At 41.3% G+C, this 19,175-nt stretch overlaps 1 protein-coding gene across 1 annotated transcript in view; it reads right to left on the bottom strand.

The window, feature by feature from the left end:
• Positions 1–19,175, bottom strand: part of KCNH5 (potassium voltage-gated channel subfamily H member 5) — a 142,277-nt gene that overhangs the window by 111,128 nt on the left and 11,974 nt on the right. The window contains exons 2-4 of the mRNA XM_042814238.1: positions 18,727–18,850; positions 11,457–11,563; positions 7,167–7,295 (exon numbers count right to left, since the gene is read on the bottom strand). Of these exons, the coding sequence (XP_042670172.1) occupies positions 7,167–7,295; positions 11,457–11,563; positions 18,727–18,850 (360 nt within the window). The remainder of the gene's footprint in view (positions 1–7,166; positions 7,296–11,456; positions 11,564–18,726; positions 18,851–19,175) is intronic.

Raw genomic sequence — 19,175 nt, 5'->3', positions numbered from 1 at the left:
GCCAGATGGAGCCACAGAACGAGGATGATTCTCCCAGATCCTCTTGTATGGCAATCATTGGTGACTTGACATTGCGTGACACTCCTGACAAAATATTAAGGGCATGCAGTTCAGTAAATCTCAGATTAAATGGATAAAGAACTTGGTACCTGTCAGATATTAAAGGAGGAGTAGTTAGAAAGTTAGCAAAAAAAGTAAGCAGTAAAAAGTTATTATTGAGAGCATTTCTGACCCAAGTGGGCAGGTCTTCTTCTATAAGGTCTATGGCTTGAAAGTCACTGACAAAATGTCAGACAACAGAAACATTAGAGAAATGTCATCAGGATGATGTGCTAGATAACTAGGACTGGGCCAATACAGTGTGTTTTAAATTGACATTAGGTATGTAGATGAAAAGAGACACAAACTGTATTTACAGCAGGGAAAGGAAAACTTCCCTAGCAAGAGCAGTCCTTAAAGGATCCAGAGATCTTAGTCTTGTTAGTTCCATATGTGGTTTGCTCTGCCAAAAAGTTACCTTCTCTTGAAAAATACAATAGAGCTAAACTTGGAAAGGATGAGCAATAGCAAACATTGAACTCACCTAGCTTCAACATATAACCAGCTACAGAAATGTATTTCGGACCCAGTAAGCTTAAATCCATGCTACCAGCTTCATCCCCACTGCTGCTAACGAGCTGGATTAAATGCAGCTGAAACACTGGTATCTGCCATCACCAGACCTCCAAATTCAGGCTAGATAAAGCTTTAAAGAGCACAACTCATTTATTTTATCTAAAAGAGGCTGAGGGATGGCTTGATTACATCTGCAAGTGCCTTAATGAAACTTTTTTTTTTTAGTACAGTAGAAAAAGTGTTTAAGAAGATGCCACTGCAAGAAGCTGAAGCCAGGTTAATTTAAATAAAACACTCCCTTTAAAGCCATAAGTGTAACAAATTGAGAAAAATATGAAATGCAGAGGATTCTGTTCAGAGTTCTAAATCAGTACTGGACTTTGAAAAGGATGGTTTAGTTCAGGGTTAAGCAAAAGACTAGCTTACAGAAACATAATGGCCTTTGATATACACATTAGAATCTTAAAAACCTTAACTCTACTGCATTTGTAGTTATTATTTTATATAAGGCTTATAAATGTTCAATTTCCAACATAAAATGTATCCAAATACAAAGTGTTACTTCTATAAAGATCAACTTGCAGTTTAATTCAATCTCTCACAGGGCTACATTTGATTTCAATTGAGATTTTTTTTTTCATTACACATTTTATTTGTAGAAATTTACAGACATTTAATATTCTTCCTGGGCTGTTAAAAGAGCACACACAGACCTCAAAATACAATATCAGATTCAGAAATGTACTTGATTTCTGTGAAGGAAATCAAATAGCACTGGATATGGAAATTCTCCACTCTTCATCGCAGTGGCAAAGCAAGAACAGGGGCCAGTTTACCACTAACACATCACCAAAGACACTAATGGGGACATCTGTACTACAGGAACAGAATGAGGGCACCTCAGAAGGTCTTCCTACTTATTAGAAAGCTGTGTACTTCCAACATAGATGGTTTCAAACATCGAGAGTCTGTATATTAGCACAATTCCTATGCACTGTCTACTCTTCCCATCGGAAGTCCCCCTAGAGTCCAGGCAAATGACCACTTCTGTGTCATCCTGCACAAAATCCTTTCACGTGGGCTAGATGGTCCCAAGAGAGAACAGACAGCTAGAGGTAACCACCTTGGGGCCTGAAGACACTTAGGGATGAAACTCTGAAGATCAGAGCAATGGGAAACGGCAGCAGAACAAACTGGATTTGGTTCTATGAAGCACCAAAACCCCATAATTACAACCATGGTAAAGTGCAGTGAACACACAGAGAGGATATCCAAATTGTGACCTATAAAATTACTGTTATGGATTACTGTCAAGGTGATGTATTCAACAAGGTACATTGTGCTTCAGCTAAAGGTAGAAACCTCATTTTCATGCTCTAATCCCTCCACCCACTTCTTCTATTATCACTAGGATTGATACCCCCTCAAGGAAAAATTTCCCATGTGCAACTAGTTATATATGCTTAATAACCAGCACTTATTAAAGATAAAAAAGGATCAGAATTATAGGCTTAGCAAGGATTAGCAAGCGTGTAAGTGCGTATTTCTGCAACTAGCACACTTTTTATAGCCCTGTCACACTCTGAGATACAGCTGTATCATTATATGAAGTTATATAACCATAAAGAGTTATATCACTAGAAGCAGTACAGCATTGTCCCAGACAGTCTTGATTATCAAAGTCTGGCAGTACCATGAAAAAACCCTTTAGGATACTGCTGTGCCATCTCCAGATCCCATCTGTTAAGGGCACGCAGTCCAGAGCTGTAGGAGCCTCATTAGCACATTGTTGCACCCTAATCAAAGGTTCCATCTCCATCAGTATTCACAGGAACTTCCCAGCCAATTGCAGCTGCAGAAAAGCTTGATACTTCTTTCAAAAGAGACTCAAAACAACCAGTGAGAATCCCAGGCAAGCAAACTTTTAACTTTACCTGGAGGCCATGTTTTTCTTTCACTGGTGATAACAATGGAAAAAAAGCTATTGTGTAACTAGGTTGCACTTCACCATAACCTAAAAAAAAAAATTCCAGCCTTCTTCCTTGCTTAAACTTTCAGTTTAACATCATCTACAGTATTCTTGGCTTTAAACTGTGTTAAAATTTTAAGTGGACCAATTTGCCCTCCTAACAGGGCCTAGAAAAATGGCTTTTTTTTTTTTTTTTTTTTTCCTGACAAATAAACATAAGATTATTACCACTGTGTGCCTTTGGAGGGGCTGAATGCTTTCAGATGCTTTTAAAAGGCCACTGGGTAAAGGCAGAATAAGAGCACAGCAAGCTGATAAAAGCATCCAACTGTGACCCTAGAATGGTACAAACATAAAAGAGAAGATTCTTTGGGTTTTATGCTCTGGAAGAAAATACCTTCTTATGCTTGTAATGGCCTTCCACTTCTGCTGTGTGAGGCGTTCAGTCCGGACACCTGGAGAGCTGGTTCTTCACCACCACAGATATGACCTATTATGACCTATTGCCCAGTACTGAATCCAGATCAGATAAATGTTCATACTACCAAAGAGGTACAAGGAAAGAAAAAGCAGACAAAACACAGCACAGCTCTTTCAATGGCAAATAATGCATTGTCCTGGTGACCACCATCACACCTGCCCCACCTCCCTGCCCCATCACTAGTCTTCACACCTCTCCTTCCATGCTGCCACTGATCACAATTCACGTAGCCACCAACACACAAGCCTACAAACCATCAAACAAGTCAACAGATCGCTCTTGTCCCTTCTCTCTGCACCTACACAACTGCTGGTGGCATCTTCATCCAAGAGTAAACACACCCTGTGTATCACTGATGTCTCCTCCTGTTATCACTGCCTTAACCACTTCTACATGAGATGCTGGTTTTGTGGACTTTGCATCACTGAATCATAGAATATCCCAAGTTGGAAGGGACCCACAAGGATCACGGAGTCCAACCCGTGGCTCCACACAGGACCACCCAAAACCCAAACCCTATGTCTGAGAACAGCATGCAAGCATTTCCTGAACACTGGCAGCTCAGGGCTGTGCCCACTGCCCTGGGCAGCCTGCTCCATTCCCACTGACCTTTCCCTCACCCCCAGCTGCCCTCCCCTGACACAGCTCCATGCCATTCCCTCGAGCCCTGTTGCTGTCACAAAGAGCAAAGCTCAGTGGTGTCCCTCTGCTCCCTGTGAGGAGATGCAGACCACCAAGAGGCCTCCCTTCAGCCTATTAATTTAGGCTTTCACAGTCAGACTCTTCCCAGTTATGAGGATACAACTACTTTTTGGTCACTGTTAACACCGCTTATTAAACACTGGCTAAAACACTGCTTGGGTGTTTCAGTCATGTCTTCATTTTCTGTAACTCTTTAGAGGTGTATGCATGCTCCTGGAGGGGTGGAGGGAGAATCAGAAGGAATCCAAGGCGCTTAACGTCTCTCTGTCAGTGGGATTAGCAGAATAACAAATAAACTGCTCTGTGTTTTATAACAGTATCCCACATGATAGGTCAGGAAAATAAGTCCGTCACATTCTCACTGTTGTACTCACTGTATGCTCAGAAAATTGAGGTTTCTGATCTCTGACAATGTATTTTACCTGAGGAGGGTAACTTTTAAATACTCCCTTTCTCCAGTCATGCTTTTTCAGTCCCATAATCTTCAACAGCTTTCTGGACAGCAATAAATTCACAGCCTGCTGGGTGACCTGGAACATTTTTCCCCTTTTGCTCCCTCCTGCAAGCACAGCCCCTTCCTCCTGCTCCTGTTCCTGCTCCTCCTCCTCTTCCCTTTTTTCTGACAGCATGAGCACAGCCAAATGTGAGCACACAGGTAAGCAGACACCCACCATCTGTCACAGTGCCCCAGCCCTCTCCAACTCCCTTCCCTACCACAGGGCCAGTCCATGTGATATCAACTATATTTTTTGTGCTGTGCCTTTCAGCAGTTGTGGTTTTGAGCCTATGTTGGGCAAAAATCCCACCTCTGCCTTGCAAGGTGGGTGTAGGGTATTCTGCAGTAAGATGAATATTTTGGTTTAATGTCCTGTTCTCACAAACAGGACGAGCTCCCCAACACCTCTGAACACGTCTGCATCCTCATTATGGAGGCACCACTGCTGGTTCCCCAAAACAGCAGCTGCCCAAGAAAGGAGGGCATCACACACCAACTGTTTTGCAGCCACAAGTGTGGCCAGCAAGCACAACCATTTATTGACATGCAGACATCCTGCAGCAGAGCTACACCCACTGTAATGATTTAAATACCAAATCCTTGTACCTCCAAGGAGTGTGATACACTGAAGCTTTACAACAAAGCAACGTATATTCAAACAGGGCAGAATGCATTGGTATGGGGAGATTATTGCATAATGGCATCAATATTTTATTTCTGCTGAATTTTTTATCTCAAATTTACTGCTCCCATAAGTAATAGACAGTAACTCATCTGCACCATAGTTACTTATGTATTATGTATTGCATGGTCCTGGCAGAATTTCCAAAGGAAAATCTTTTTTTTTTTTTTTTTCTTTTTTAAATAGCCCTTCCAATGACAAATCCCAGCACTTAGCAGCACAATCCTATCAAAAAACCTTTTTACAAAAGTTGAAAATTTCTCCCCTAAATTGTAATGTATATGTTTACCAATCTCATAATTCAAAAAGAAAGTGGCCTGACAGCTTCTAAGCACATTGTAATGTTATCTGCAAGGACAATGAATTATGCATATCTCACAGCACTACCTCTGACAAAACAAGGCTGTGATCCCAGTGCAGTGGGATCCTGCTGATCCACACAGTTGAAATGCAAACTGTACTGCAATGGTGCTGCTTTTCCAGCAGTGAAACGTTGTTAATATTTGAATATGATTTTTTAATATATTGTCAATATAAAAGAAACTCCAATTTATGCAAAAACAGAAGAAAATACGCATAAGGAGAAGAAAACAGTCAGGTCAGTGGTTTGTAATTATGGAGTTTGCTGGATGTATTGATCAGTGTTAATCAATGCTGTAATCAGAGTTCTCCAAGGAAATTCTTAAGGCTCTAATTGTATGCCTTAAAGACAGATGTAGCTGTACTGTTTGTTGTTTATTTTGTTTGGTTGTTGCTTTTTTGTTTGTTTGTTTTTGAAATACAACTTCTACAGAAGTAAGAGCTCTTTAAACATGCAGTCAAACCTCTCTGGCTGCTGATGACAATATTTTGCAATGTTCATAGTTGATACTTGACACTGTAACTAATGGTTCCCCTCACTGGAGACTCACAGCATTAGACTCATTACTTACTTTGCAGCTATTGCTCTTTCCCATAGGAACACATATTGTTTCCATAATGGATGCCAGGTGGATTCTGCTCTTCCTCAGCCACAAGATGGGGAGGGGATGAACTCAGCATCCCCAGAACATCTCTCCCTACCCAGAGAACAAACCTCCCAGGCTGAGAACCCAAAGGAACATTTGCAGGATACCAACTGAATTGTAGAAGCAGTAAAACTTATGCTGGCTGAGAAGGTTCTCCTATATCTGGATCTTTTAACTCACAGATAATACTCTGTAGGCAAAAAAAAAAAAAAAAAAAAAAAAAAAGTCTTATTTTTAGGTGTTAGAACAAAGAGAGGCTTTTCAAGTATGACTTTCTCAATCTACATTTCAGTTACCCAAGCATGTGTTAGCTATATATCATCAAAAAGCAATTTAAATTGGTTGCATTCAAATGACCGAGTTTTATCCTAAAGACAGCATCTCAGAGGGCACATGGCTCTCAGCGAGAAATCAAGCCTTCTACAAGCACAAAGAGAAAAACAGAGCAAGGAATTCATTACTAGAAGACAACTTCCTAGAGAAAATGGGGTAAGGATTCCACAGCAAAAATGTCCTTGCTTATGGGAGCACACATTCCTTTATCCAGAGCAATATACACGAGACACCAGTCATGCATCTTACAATCAGAGCACAGAACGTTGCCAGATCCTCTGCACCTTTTCGCCCACCAATTTTCTCTGTTGAACATGGGTCATCAGGTGATGAGAGCATTGCATGCCTCAGCAACCATCACCAGCAAGAGCTATCAAAAACAAGCAGAACATCCACTGCCATACAGACATCATTGTTGGTCAGCAAAAAGATACCCAGATGGGCTGTTTGTTCTGCATCTCAGCTCCAATAATAAGAAAGGGAGGTAAGACCAACACTTCAAAGCAAAGAAGTTGACATTTTTGATAAACAGAAAACAGAAGTTTTGTAGAAGGTCTCCCAAAGCAACATAGTATTACAGTAACTAAAAATCATGCCACTTTTAGCAAATACTAGCCATGGTGAAGAAAAATTGATATTACAAAGTTAAAAGGTTTGCAGCTCCGGCGAAACATTGTTAGGGAATATTCTGCTCACAATGATTTACTTTTCAATTCTAATCAATCATTTCCAAAAACGGCATCTAAACTCTGACATGTCACAAAACAATTCCTGAAAGCAAGATTCAGATCACAGCCATTAGACATGACTAAGCCTGAACATGTACTTAACCAATTACAAAAAAAAATTAAAAAAAAAAAAATAGTGTATTTCATATTTACCTTTTGTTGAATCATCTTCTATTGGTTGCTTGAACAAAGTGATATCCTTAAAAGTGCACAGGAACAAAACCACTTTTTCATGCTCATTTCTTATAGGAGCAATTTGCATGTAGAACCAAACTGGGGTTCCTGTAGAAAAGGTGACAAAAAGGTGACATTGGATGTGGTGTAGCACAGTCTTCCCCCAACCTGTCCATTGGATAATTTATAAATCATATAAAACACATGTAGTAATACCAAGATGTGATCCTAAACTACACATACCAGATATTTCATTTTACCTCCTCAAAGGAAAACAACCTATTCTCATTCTTAAATTTGAATGGGGGTGATGCTACCAATCTAACTAGTCCATAACAAGAGACAGAACTTGCTCTTGGTCTTCCCCACCATGTCTCTGTGCAGGATAGCCAGGTAAGAAAAAAAACCAGACTGAGGACATCTTTGAATGCTTCTTCACATAATATGAAGCTACCAAAACCAAAACTGATGGAGTGCACTGCCAAATGCTTTTGAAATGTCATAGAACTGTTAAAGTTGGAAAAGAACAATAAGATCATACAGTTCAACCTAACCCATACGCACCACACTTCCCATTGACCACGTCCCTCAGTGCCACATCTCCACAATTTTTTTTAACACCTCCAGGGGTGGTGACTCCATTGCCTCACTGAGCAGCCTGTGCCAATATTTCACCACTCTTCCCGAGAAGAAATTTTTCCTTCTATCTGATCTGAATGGCTAATATCCAACTTGATGCTACTCTGTTGTTTAAGAGAACTCAAACTAATTCAGACATCTAAATGCCCTAACTAGACAAATAAGCAGATTTGATTTCCTGTCTATAGTCACATCCTCCATTTTCTCATTGCAACAGGCTCCACAAGTACATGCAGATCTGCTCTGCAAATAGGCAAAACCCTAAAAGACTTCAAACATTCGTTGAGAAGTTCCCTGTTCATCTGCAAGGACGTGAGTGTCAGAGCTGCATGCCACCAGACAAAACTCCAAGCCCACATGTTCCCAGCTTTACGACACCTCCACTTGCTGCCCAACGAATGCCTTCACAGTCAGCTTTCGGATTTGATGTGCTTTCAGTCAGGTGATATGATGGCTTTTCTCCTAAGCTGTCTGAATGCCAGCCTGAGCGCTGGCACACTGAAACAAGCTGCTCACTCCCTGACATCCCAGGGCATTGCTGGCCCCTCCAAATCTCCTCTAATATACCATATCCATCTGGGAGCTGTGCCAGGAACCGAGTGATGGACACCCAGAGGGCAACAAAACCCACTCAGAACAGGACTGCTGTAGAGAAAGTCAAAATCCACAAGGGTTCATGGTAAAACTCAGCACTGCTCTGTTGGGATTAAAGCAATAACTCAATGACAGCAAACTGGAGAGGTGAGTGAGACAGGAGACTGCTTTTGGTGGTAATTCCAGAGCCATTATGCTGATTACTTGGCTCTTTCTATTCCCAGTTGCTAACCCAAGATAAAAGGCTCTTTTCATATATTCTAAGAAAGAGTGCTGCAGCTCTCTGGAGTGATGCTGTGCTTTCATTTTTACCTGGCAACTCAACAGCACCCTTTGAAAAGCTCCAAAAGTAGGCAAAATAACCTGTACAACAGCACTGCTAAAAATCAAAGATAGAGGCAAGGTAGGTAGTGCTGTAGAAACTGCAATCTGGGCAGGAGCTCAAAAGCAGGCAAGGCAGTTTCCCAAGTGTTACACGTATACATGTACATGCCTACACGGCTGCCGAATAGCTAGGTGGGTAGAGCTGAGAGCTACACAAGAAGGAATGCAGTAAAACAGAAGAAATCTGTAGCAAACTTGAAGATCTGCACTGAAAACTGCTAACTAGGTTAAAAACTAAGGATGCATGTGAAGGCAGCAGCCCTATGTATGCAGCCTGAGAACGACAGCTCTGAAAGGTCATCACTGTGCTGAAGGACAGGAGGATAGAAAGGAATTTCTCGATTTCAAGATCTCCCTTTCCTGAAAACACAAGGGAATGAATAAGAAAGGAAAAGCTGTGGTACAAATAAAAATATATAGCACTTCTGGAGCTTACATAATCATAGAATCATTAAGGTTGGAAAAGGCTCCTAAGATCATCTAGTCCAACCACACACCACCCCCACCATGCCCACTGATCACGTCCCTCCCTGTTCAAGATCTCCACAGTTCTTGAACACCTCCAGGGCCAGTGACTCCACCTATCCCTGGGCAGTCTGTGCCACTGCATCACCAGGTGGGAAAGTGCTTGGTGAGCACTACAAGCTCCGCACGGGAGAGAAGCAGTACAAGGTCTCTGCAGGTGATAAACACAAGCCTTTATACAGAGTAACTCTAAATTTTTCAGAAGTATACTATACCAACAGATACTATTGTTTATTTACTGTCTGCTCCAATATTCAGCCTGGAAGAGAAGCACACAGTTTCTTGAAGAACCTTATTTCACAAAGCTTGGTGTGTGACAGATGGAAGCGAATCCAACGCAAGCCAGTTGCTGAACTGGAACCAAAAGGTGAACCTATGTACTAGGTGTTAGCAAGAGGCTGAAGTTCTGGGCTTTGGGCGATGGAGAAGAAGCTGGCAACATATTATGGCTGGGAATTTTTTCAAGACTAAAAAGAAAAAATGAGTGTTTGTTCATGAGGTCATTCTGTAATCCTACCCATCTTACAGAAAGTACAGGTTTAGAGATTTGGGCAAAGGTGAATATTTTATTAAGGCAACTGCAGCTCAATAAATCCCTAACACACCATCAAGATCAAGCAGGCAATCTACAACTCAGGGCAAAAAATCAACAATGAACAAGAACGATGACCAAGGGAAGACTTTCGACTTTTTATATTTAAATATAATGAAAAGGAACTTGGTTCAGAACTGGCCCATGCCAAGCAGGAGCTACCATTCTAATTTAACAGAGAAGCCAGGGTTGGGGAAAGGCTGAAATCTTCTCCTGCAAACACCCGGACACCAGGCCTGGTGGTGCTGGGCGCCATCACCTGCAAAAAACTGGGGTCTGTCCCACAAAATCTCCATAATGTGAAAGGGTAACCAGGTGACTTGTATAGGAATTGGGCAGGTAGACACAAAATCTAGGGAATACGTCCATATGCCAAGGAACTGAAAGGAGGTCATTTGGAGAGTTATCACAGGCACTTATAGGAGCAGCCAGACTTCAGAGCCATTTCTGCTTCTCTTTTTAATTAGTGTTTACTAAGATGCTTCAAAGCAAGCAGAATTGCAGAAATCTGAAGATGCTTCCTATCATTTAAGTGCACATACAACAAGATTTAGTTTAAAAAGGAAAGGCAGAAGTTAGGCACAGGAGTATGTTTTGAGAAGCTGAGGTATCCTGCATGCTCTCTTCAATGTTTTTAAGGGTTTATGTGAGTTTGCAGTGAAAAGGACAATCAGGCATAGACAGCTTTTTCCTCAGGGCTCACCACTGCTTTCCACAGCCTCACAGCTCAGAGGCATCTCCACCACTGGGAGCAACCACTCACAAAATGAGGGAATGGCTTCTTACTTCTGCACATTTGGGGATGTTTCCTGAGGGGAAACTTCATTGAGAATTTCTTCTCCTCATCAAACCCAGTCAGATTCCCTTTCAGAATACAATCTTCAAAATTAAACATATTTTGGAAACAAGGATTCAGATCTGAGATACAGGTAACCCCTGCTAGCCCTGGCAATCTGAACACTTGTTCTGCTTTAAAAAAGAGCTTTCCTGCGCAGTGATGACAAAAAAACCCATTTCTTCCCCGCATCTTGTCCCTTAATTTATCTGTATGTCAAAATGACTGTTTTAGTCTGGTATATAGTTATACACTTCTCTATATATTATAATATACATATATACCCATTGCATATATTAAATATATTATAGCACGTTATCATAGAATCATTTTGAGTTGGAAGGGACCCTTAAAGGCCATCCGGTCCAACCCCCCTGCAGTGAACAGGGACAGCCACACAGCTCTATCAGGTGCTCAGAGCCCTGTCCAGCCTAACCCTGTGTGTCTGCAGGGATAGGGCATCCATCACCTCTCTGGGCAACCTGCAACAGCACCTCACCACCCTTATTGTAAAACATTTGTTTCTTATATCCAGACCTGTTGCACTTTGCAGTTTGAGACCATTTCCCCTTGCGCTATCACAACAGTGATATATATATATATACACACATATAGTGCATCACTGATATATCACAGTATAAATAGACATATAACAAATACACACTATCACTCCCAACACAATACACAAATATATACATACTGTTTTTCTTGTAGAGGAGAATTTCGAAGCAGTTTGACTCATAGTTGTCGAAAGTCTGTCTGACTTTTTCAATGGTCTTCTTGTCTGTCAGTTCACCATACATAAAACTGAAAAAGAAAAAAAAAACATTTTTCTATTCGTCCTAGACAAGCAAAACAACAAGCAGCCACCTCAGACTGCATAGCCATTGGGGATGCTATTCACTGTCATTTACCATAGTTTAACTATCATTTACTTTCATTTAAATAGTTTGTGTCGCAAGGCTGTTACAAAACCTACAATAGTAAGAAACCATCACTGCCTTTTTTATGTAAAGTAGATGTATTTGCTGTCATCTAATGTTTCATTAAGTGCTTTTCTGAGCGTATCTTTAAGGGCATATTGTTAGAAAAACAGCTGATAGCCTATAAAACCATTATTGCCACAGCTTGAGGCCATGAGAATATTGCTGTGAAATTGGAGATCACTGAGCAAAACCTTTAAAACATCTCAAATTTCATTCAGTCCTCGAAAAGGATGCTGAAGGAAGACAAGGACCTGCAGCAGGTAACAGCTGTCGGCTGAACCAATATTGATGGTTGCAGATCTAATCTTGCCAACATGCATCTGGGACAAGAGGATCAGAATCCTTTATCTAAATACCAATTACAAACTGAGGTAGGAATTACCCAGTAAGAACTAATTACTGCGATTGTCTGAGAATTCACTCAGAGTTGTCCCACTGTAGCTATATCTGCATTACTTCTAAAGGTAACCACACACTCACTTTTTCTTACGGTATAGCACATTTCTTTAATATTTCACTGAAAATATGGAAAAACATTGAAATATTTTTGAAGACTCATGTCTCTCCAGACAAAGATTAGAAAAACCTAAATTTAGCCCTGCTATTTCTTGCACCTTGACCACTTCATCTTTGCTCTCTTTTCCAGGTCAGACTTTCAACTGGTGCAAGTAAACCCACCCGCAATGACCTTACTTGTGAAAGCCTTTATGAGAAAACAGCCAGGCGTTTCTTGTCATCTCCCCTGGATTAAAAATAGGTGAAGACTGCTCTGTGCAAATTCCCAATTATAGAACTGAAGGAAAATGGAGCATGGCATAAAAGCTTTCAGACACTTGGATGAATACAATCCTCACTGATCAGACTCCCCCCCTCCATCTTCTTTGTTCACAAACATTTTGAGCTCCAGCTGAAACCTACAACACACAGCCCTATGAATATGAGAGGGAAAAAGAAAGGCTATCAGTGCTGCTGCGGCTTAAATCCAGCTTCCCTTTTTATTGATCAACAGACCTTCAGAGGTTCAATAAATATTTATATTATGCCCACTGTTCTGAAAGAAACAATAAAACAACACAGTGATTAGAGCCCTGGCAAACATTAAAATACTCAATGAAGGCTGGATGGTGGATCCTTTCCCTACAACTGGCTCAGGGAGGTGATAGGGCTGCTCCCACTATATGGTGTTGTCAGCCTTGGGTCAGCACAGCAATGGAGATGTCGCTGCAGTGATGGATGTCAGGACAGAACACTACTGGGGAGGAGGCTTCATTAAGGTACCACATGTCACTAACTCACATAGTTCTCTTCAGGGAATGCAAAACACAGCTTGCTGCTCGCTTTCAAATGGCCTGCCTTTCCTTTAGCAGCTCAGCCAATAGTGTTTTATACACGAGCTGGCAACAAACAAAAGCTTGAATGCTTTTCTTTTTAAATCTAACCCTTTTCAATGTACTGATGAGGTACAGAAGACTGCTCAAATCTGCAAGACAAAATAAGAGCTGAGGGAGGGATCTCTTTTTTTTTGGGGGGGGGTGGGGGGTTTGTCATCTCAAGGCTTAAAAACATTTTTCTTAAGTCTCAAAGGAAAAAAATAATGAAAATTTGCTAAACTTATGACTTTAGATGGCTTTATAACACAGAAAGTTGTCACTGATTACCATTAATATGTCAAACCATCCATAATGCTACAAGCGCTGACCTATACGTTAGGTCTACCTGGTGGAAAGCTGGACGTGAGCCCGCAGTGTGTACTTGTAGTCAACAGTATCCTGGGCTGCATCAATGGAGGGGTGGCAGTTGGGGCAGGGAGGAGACCGTTCCCCCCTGTTCTGCCCACGAGGCCCCATTTGGAGCACTGTATCTAGGGTTGGGGCCCCCAGTACAAGAGGGGTGTGGTTGTTGGAGGTGGACCAGAGGAAGGCCACAGAGATGCTCAGAGGGCTGGAGTATCTCTGCTATGAAGAAAAGCTGCAGGGAGCTGGGCTTGTTAAGTCTGGAGCAGCGAAGGCTCCTGGAATGGAAAATTTAGGTTAAATGTTGGGAAGAAATTCTTTATTCAGAGAGCAGTGAAGCCCCAGCACTGCTGTCCAGAGAGGTGTGGGTGCCCCAGCCATAGAGGCATTCCAGTCCAGGCAGAATGGGGCCCTGGGCAGCCTTATATAGTGAGTGGCAGCCCTGTCCACAGCAGAGGGGTGGGAATTAGACGATCGTTAAGGTCCCTTCCAACTAAAGCCATTCTATGAATTAAAAATTTAATCAACTTTATGTTTTAATATCAGCCTATTATTGTCATAAATCTGTAAAATTCAAATCTTGCGTTGTTTTCATGTATAAAGAGGCATTTAAAAGGCTTGTGGAAGGAAATAACTATTTTTCAGAAGCCAATTTTTTACTAGCAGGCACCAAAAGGGCCTTCAAGCCAATCACTGTGCAAGTTATATAAGATCTGTGCTTATCATAGGTTTAATTTAATCTGTCCTATTTTGTATACATGGAGGGACTCCTACTTCTTCAGTCAATCACTCTGTCTTTTTCTGCCTCATATTTTTGTTATTTATTGCTTGTCAAGTTCTTTCAGTGCACACTGTACAAGACATAAATATAAAAGCCAGCCAGCCTGCTACTGGGGATCTTACTATCTAGAAAACAGACTTATCAAAGAGAAACAAGAGAAACAAAGCTTACTGAAATACTCAGAGAAAGAAACAATCTTACATAATCTTCCCCATCTCTGCAACAGGCCATTTGCCATTTCAGATGCCATTCCTCCTGCCCTCCACTGAAAGCATCCCTCCATGCGAAAGCCACATCTAAAGCTTTGCACTGTGCTTCCATTTTCTTTGTTCGGATCCAGAAAAGCATCACTGGAGCAGCTCCTTGTATGCAGTGCATGCCAGGGTGGTGTTTGTGGCTATTTCAATTCACCAAATAAGAGGGCAGATTAAACATGGAAAGAATATGAACCCACATCCAGCTAACAGCTCTGTTTATCCAGAAGTATCAGATGAAAAGACATCAATTACAAGCAACCAAGGCCTACTCAAGAGGAATAGCAAATACTGTTCTATGGTTCAATAGCCCCACAATTCTTTGAGTTCAGGAGCAGGCTTCTTTCCCAAGGAGGAGTGAGGCAGGTCCTTGGGTCTCACTGTTGAGCTCAGAAAAGTTTTTGTACACAGCTTTGGCACTGCAGAGGGTCTTCTCATATAGGTAGATCTGTTAACAGAGGCAACATCCCACTATCAAATTTAACTTGTCTCAAGTCTGGCACACTGTACCCAAAATGCAAAACCCCTTTTCTTTGAGCAAGGTGGGAATTTTGCCATTAGCTCCACAGAAGCCAGGACTCCCAGACATTTCATCTCACTTGCTGTGGCAGTAAATCAAAACAAGGGAGAACAGAGACATTGAGCAGAGCCGCGCAAGTGTTTCAGTGGAAATGCAACCTGTAAACAACTGCAGCAAGCAGATCCAATTTACTCCCACTGTCCAGCTGGAAGGCAACACACAAACGGGTCTCCGAGCAAGTTTCCTCATTAAAAACAAAAGCAGCATCCAGCTATTCCCATGCTGATCTGAAGCTCAAGGTGCAAGGAAGGGTAAGGAGAAGAAAGCCTGGGGCAAAAGCCAAGTGCAAAATGGCAGGGCAGATCTACTAACCAGCCACCTAAGGGTGTCTGCCCTTCTGAAGGCTTGCCTGGAAGACTGAACTTAACTGACAAGAAACAATTTTAAATACTGATATTATTTGTGGCGTTTAATAGGGTTTTAATGGCCTGGAGCTGTTCATTTTTTCTATGTACTCATCACATATAAATTGTCATATCTATGGGCAACTGGGCATGAAACAAGTGGTTCTCCTACACGCTGGTTAATCTAGCAGCACACCTTCAGACAAGGGTTTTGCAGTTAATTGAATGTCAGAGGTGTTGCAATTGCAGATGCCCTCCCATTTCCTTCTGAACCGGCAGCTCCTTTCCATTTGGCACCACAACACAAGCACACAAGTTTTTCCAGCTAAAATTCTCATGCATTTTAGCATTCACTTACATGATAAATTCTGTTCCAGCTATTTTTGCAATTTTTGGTGTACTGTGCTCCCAGAAAGAACACACACTGACCCACCCCATCATGCAACATTCAGGAAGCGTGATATGTACCTTGCCTTTTATACAATGTCCCTGAAACTAAGAGACTGGCACCTCTATTGAGCTATTTCAGCATGATTTTCCTGCCAATGCATATATTGTTGCTAATTAAAAAGATGAGAGAAGTGCAAGAATCAGAGGGATTACCAGCTGGCTATGGGACTACCTGGCTGCCTGAGCTGGATCAAAAATCATTCACAAATGCAATGCCACGCGTCCATTCCAGTATCAATCAAGACTGAACATCACAACAAATGAGCAGCCCCAGTGTATAGTATGGCATGTGACAGACATAAATAGGATATAATGAATACTGCTGGACTACTCAGGAGAAAAGCATGGGTGAAAATTGAAGTTGCTATACCTTATAGGCAAGGGCAAGTAACTGAAAAATTGTTTTTTTCCTGTACCACACTTACGATAAGTAGATAACAATTTGTATCAAGATCTGGATTGACATTGATTTTATCTGTGTATTTTTCTTTTGTTGGATTTTTGGCGTTAACGAGCTCTAGAAACAGATCCTATCAAATCCTGTAATAAAAGTGTGGCATCACAACACTCTTATCCCATAACATTTGCCTTAGAACAGGAAAGCAAAAATTCCGTATAAATTATTTCTTATGCATAATGCAACAATCTCAGTCCAACACAGCAAATCAGGACTGAGAACCTGACTTGGAAAATAACAGAAATAATAGCTCTGGGTACCTAAAACTTACGATGGCATTCTATTAAGTAAAGCTAAGAAGGCACTACTGGCCTCAAGACCATTTTCCATGTCAGACAGCCACACAACTCTTCATTAGAGAGCAGCCCCAAAGAAATTTTCTGCAAGGGTGTGTGCTGCTTGTCAGACCGTGCTGAATGCCTCTCCAGCTCAGCTCTCCTCTGCAATGACTAGGATGTCTCCTAAGGAGCAGGAAATATCACACTGTAAATATAACTCCATCAGCTAAGGCTCAGACACAAAAGAGGCGCTGATCATGATTTCAGTGTAGAGAAGTCTCTCCAAAATCCAGAGATGGATATGCAGAATTAAAAATACAAAAGATACGTATATATATGTATGTACATACATATTTGCTACCAGATCCACTTTCCATGATCACTTCTCCTTGCATTTGCCTCCATATAATTCACTTGAATACAGCCCAAACAGGATGCTTACCAAATAGAGTCCATCACATTCATAAAGGTCGCTCTGATTAACTAAAACTTTTGGTCCCCTCACAGGCACAGGGGAATTATTAACAAAGAGGTATTGCTAAAGCTATTCCCAACATTTTCCTAAAATCCCATTCTGTGTGTGTAATGACTTAAACATGCACAGGCTAAAGCACTGGCTCACAGAGAAACAGACCCAGCTTAAAAGAGCAAAGCAAGTGTAAGCATATTTGGGATAGCTGTGATAACACTGTTTTTTTCAGCCCCATCACGTAACTGACTTGGTTGCTGCCACGTGAATGAATATTTCGTGTCAGCAGCATGTGCCCATCTCTCCTCCACAGCCCATCGGAGGACACCTGGCTGCACAGAGCAACACCGGACCCCCACGGCTTTTCCTCTTCCCTGCAAACAAGAGCCATGACCACACATCAGCATTTCACCCCTGCAGATATGCAGCCCACTATTCCCAGGGCCCTAGAGCTGGTCATTCCCTGAGCCATCAAGGGAAAACCTACACAAACTGGTATCTCAGTCATTCCTTTCTGCCTCCACCACTCCTGGTTACTTTCCTCACCCACCCACACACGCATTAGAGATTTAGTCTTTTCCCACAGCATTTCCTTTTAAAGGATGCAGCAGAGCAGGCGCAGATGCACATCCAACCATAAATCACAGCTGTCCACCCCTGAAAGACCACCAACAAAGGGGAAAAAAAAAACCAAACCATAAAGCTGCAATGCTCAGAGTAAATACATCATCAGCCTAATCGCTCTCTTGGGAATAAAGATGCCATTTGCACATCACTGTGCCTTCTCAGTGTGTGTGTAACAACAGGAACCAATATGAGCAACAGAGTAGCACAATGCAGGCCTTCCAGAATGAAAGTCTACAAAAATCTCCTAAAATTGACTTTGAAATATATCACTTGTATATATCACTTTCTTCACCAGACCATTAAAACACATTCATAGTGATATTAATGAGGACAGATTTCAAATGAGTGAAGAATGATGTCTAAACCCTCAAAATATTTACCCCAGCTTCAGGAACACCTCTAGTTGGCCCTCATTCAGTGCTAAAATTCATCAAACATTTTTCCATTGAACAGTCTTTACTACTGCAATGCTCACTGCATTTAAGCAATTACCAGAGGATGACAGGAATTTCAAAACCAAGATTTGTCTTGACTTCAATAATGGCTCGAGTGAAACCCATTAAATTTGTAGATGCTCTAAATAAATAATAACAATAATAATAATAATTTTTTAAAAAAGAATATTGGAATTTAGCTTTCTTTTAATTTAGGATTAAGTCTTGCAGGACTCTAAAAACTGCCCCACTTTTAGCAAGGGACCAAAGTATCTGAGTAGTTTGTTTAATCCTGGTAAAACTGGTCATTATATTATTACTGGGCACCAGTCAACAAAGTACTCAACTGAATGCATATGGTTGCATGTTTTACCATATCACAGAATCACAGAATGGCCTGGGTTGAAAAGGACCACAATGATCATCTAGTTTCAACCCTCCTGCTATGTGCAGGGTCACCAACCACTAGTATATTCATTTCTGCAAGACAGATCTCCTATCGATCCTTTTCCAAAACCTGATTTTTCTTCCTAGATTGTAGCTATAGAAGTGCATCGAGTAGCAGTGAACAACCTACCTGCAAGTGCTACTTTTCTGCATGACGTCAGCGCGATGATATCCAGAGAGTTTACAAAAACCGTCATTACTATAAACTACAGGCCAGTCCACAATCTGGGCATTTCCCAACAAAAAACTGGATTCTAAAAGAGAAAAGAGAAGAAAAAGAAAGGGCTGTTGTCAGTGGCAAAGCACATAAACATCCTCCATGTTATATAGCAGATGCGGAGTTATTCACGGTGGAAACCTCCATCAGGAAATTCCAGAGAGGACTGAAATCAAAGTGGGCATCAGAAGGCAAACGGTGATGAAAGATGACAGCTGTTAGTAAAACAAATAGCTTCAGTAAATTATAATACTGACATAAGCTCCCCCTCTTTAATGATTTAGAAAGGATTCATTTATTCATAATATCAGGACACATTTCATTTTATATGTATATATATCTTGAAATTAACCTTGAATTAA

The sequence above is a fragment of the Centrocercus urophasianus genome, unplaced genomic scaffold (assembly GCF_019232065.1).
Source record: "Centrocercus urophasianus isolate 14NV4802_14NV808 unplaced genomic scaffold, USGS_Curo_1.0 seq_14, whole genome shotgun sequence".
NCBI lineage: Eukaryota > Metazoa > Chordata > Aves > Galliformes > Phasianidae > Centrocercus > Centrocercus urophasianus.
This window is presented reverse-complemented; position numbering and strand designations above follow the sequence as displayed.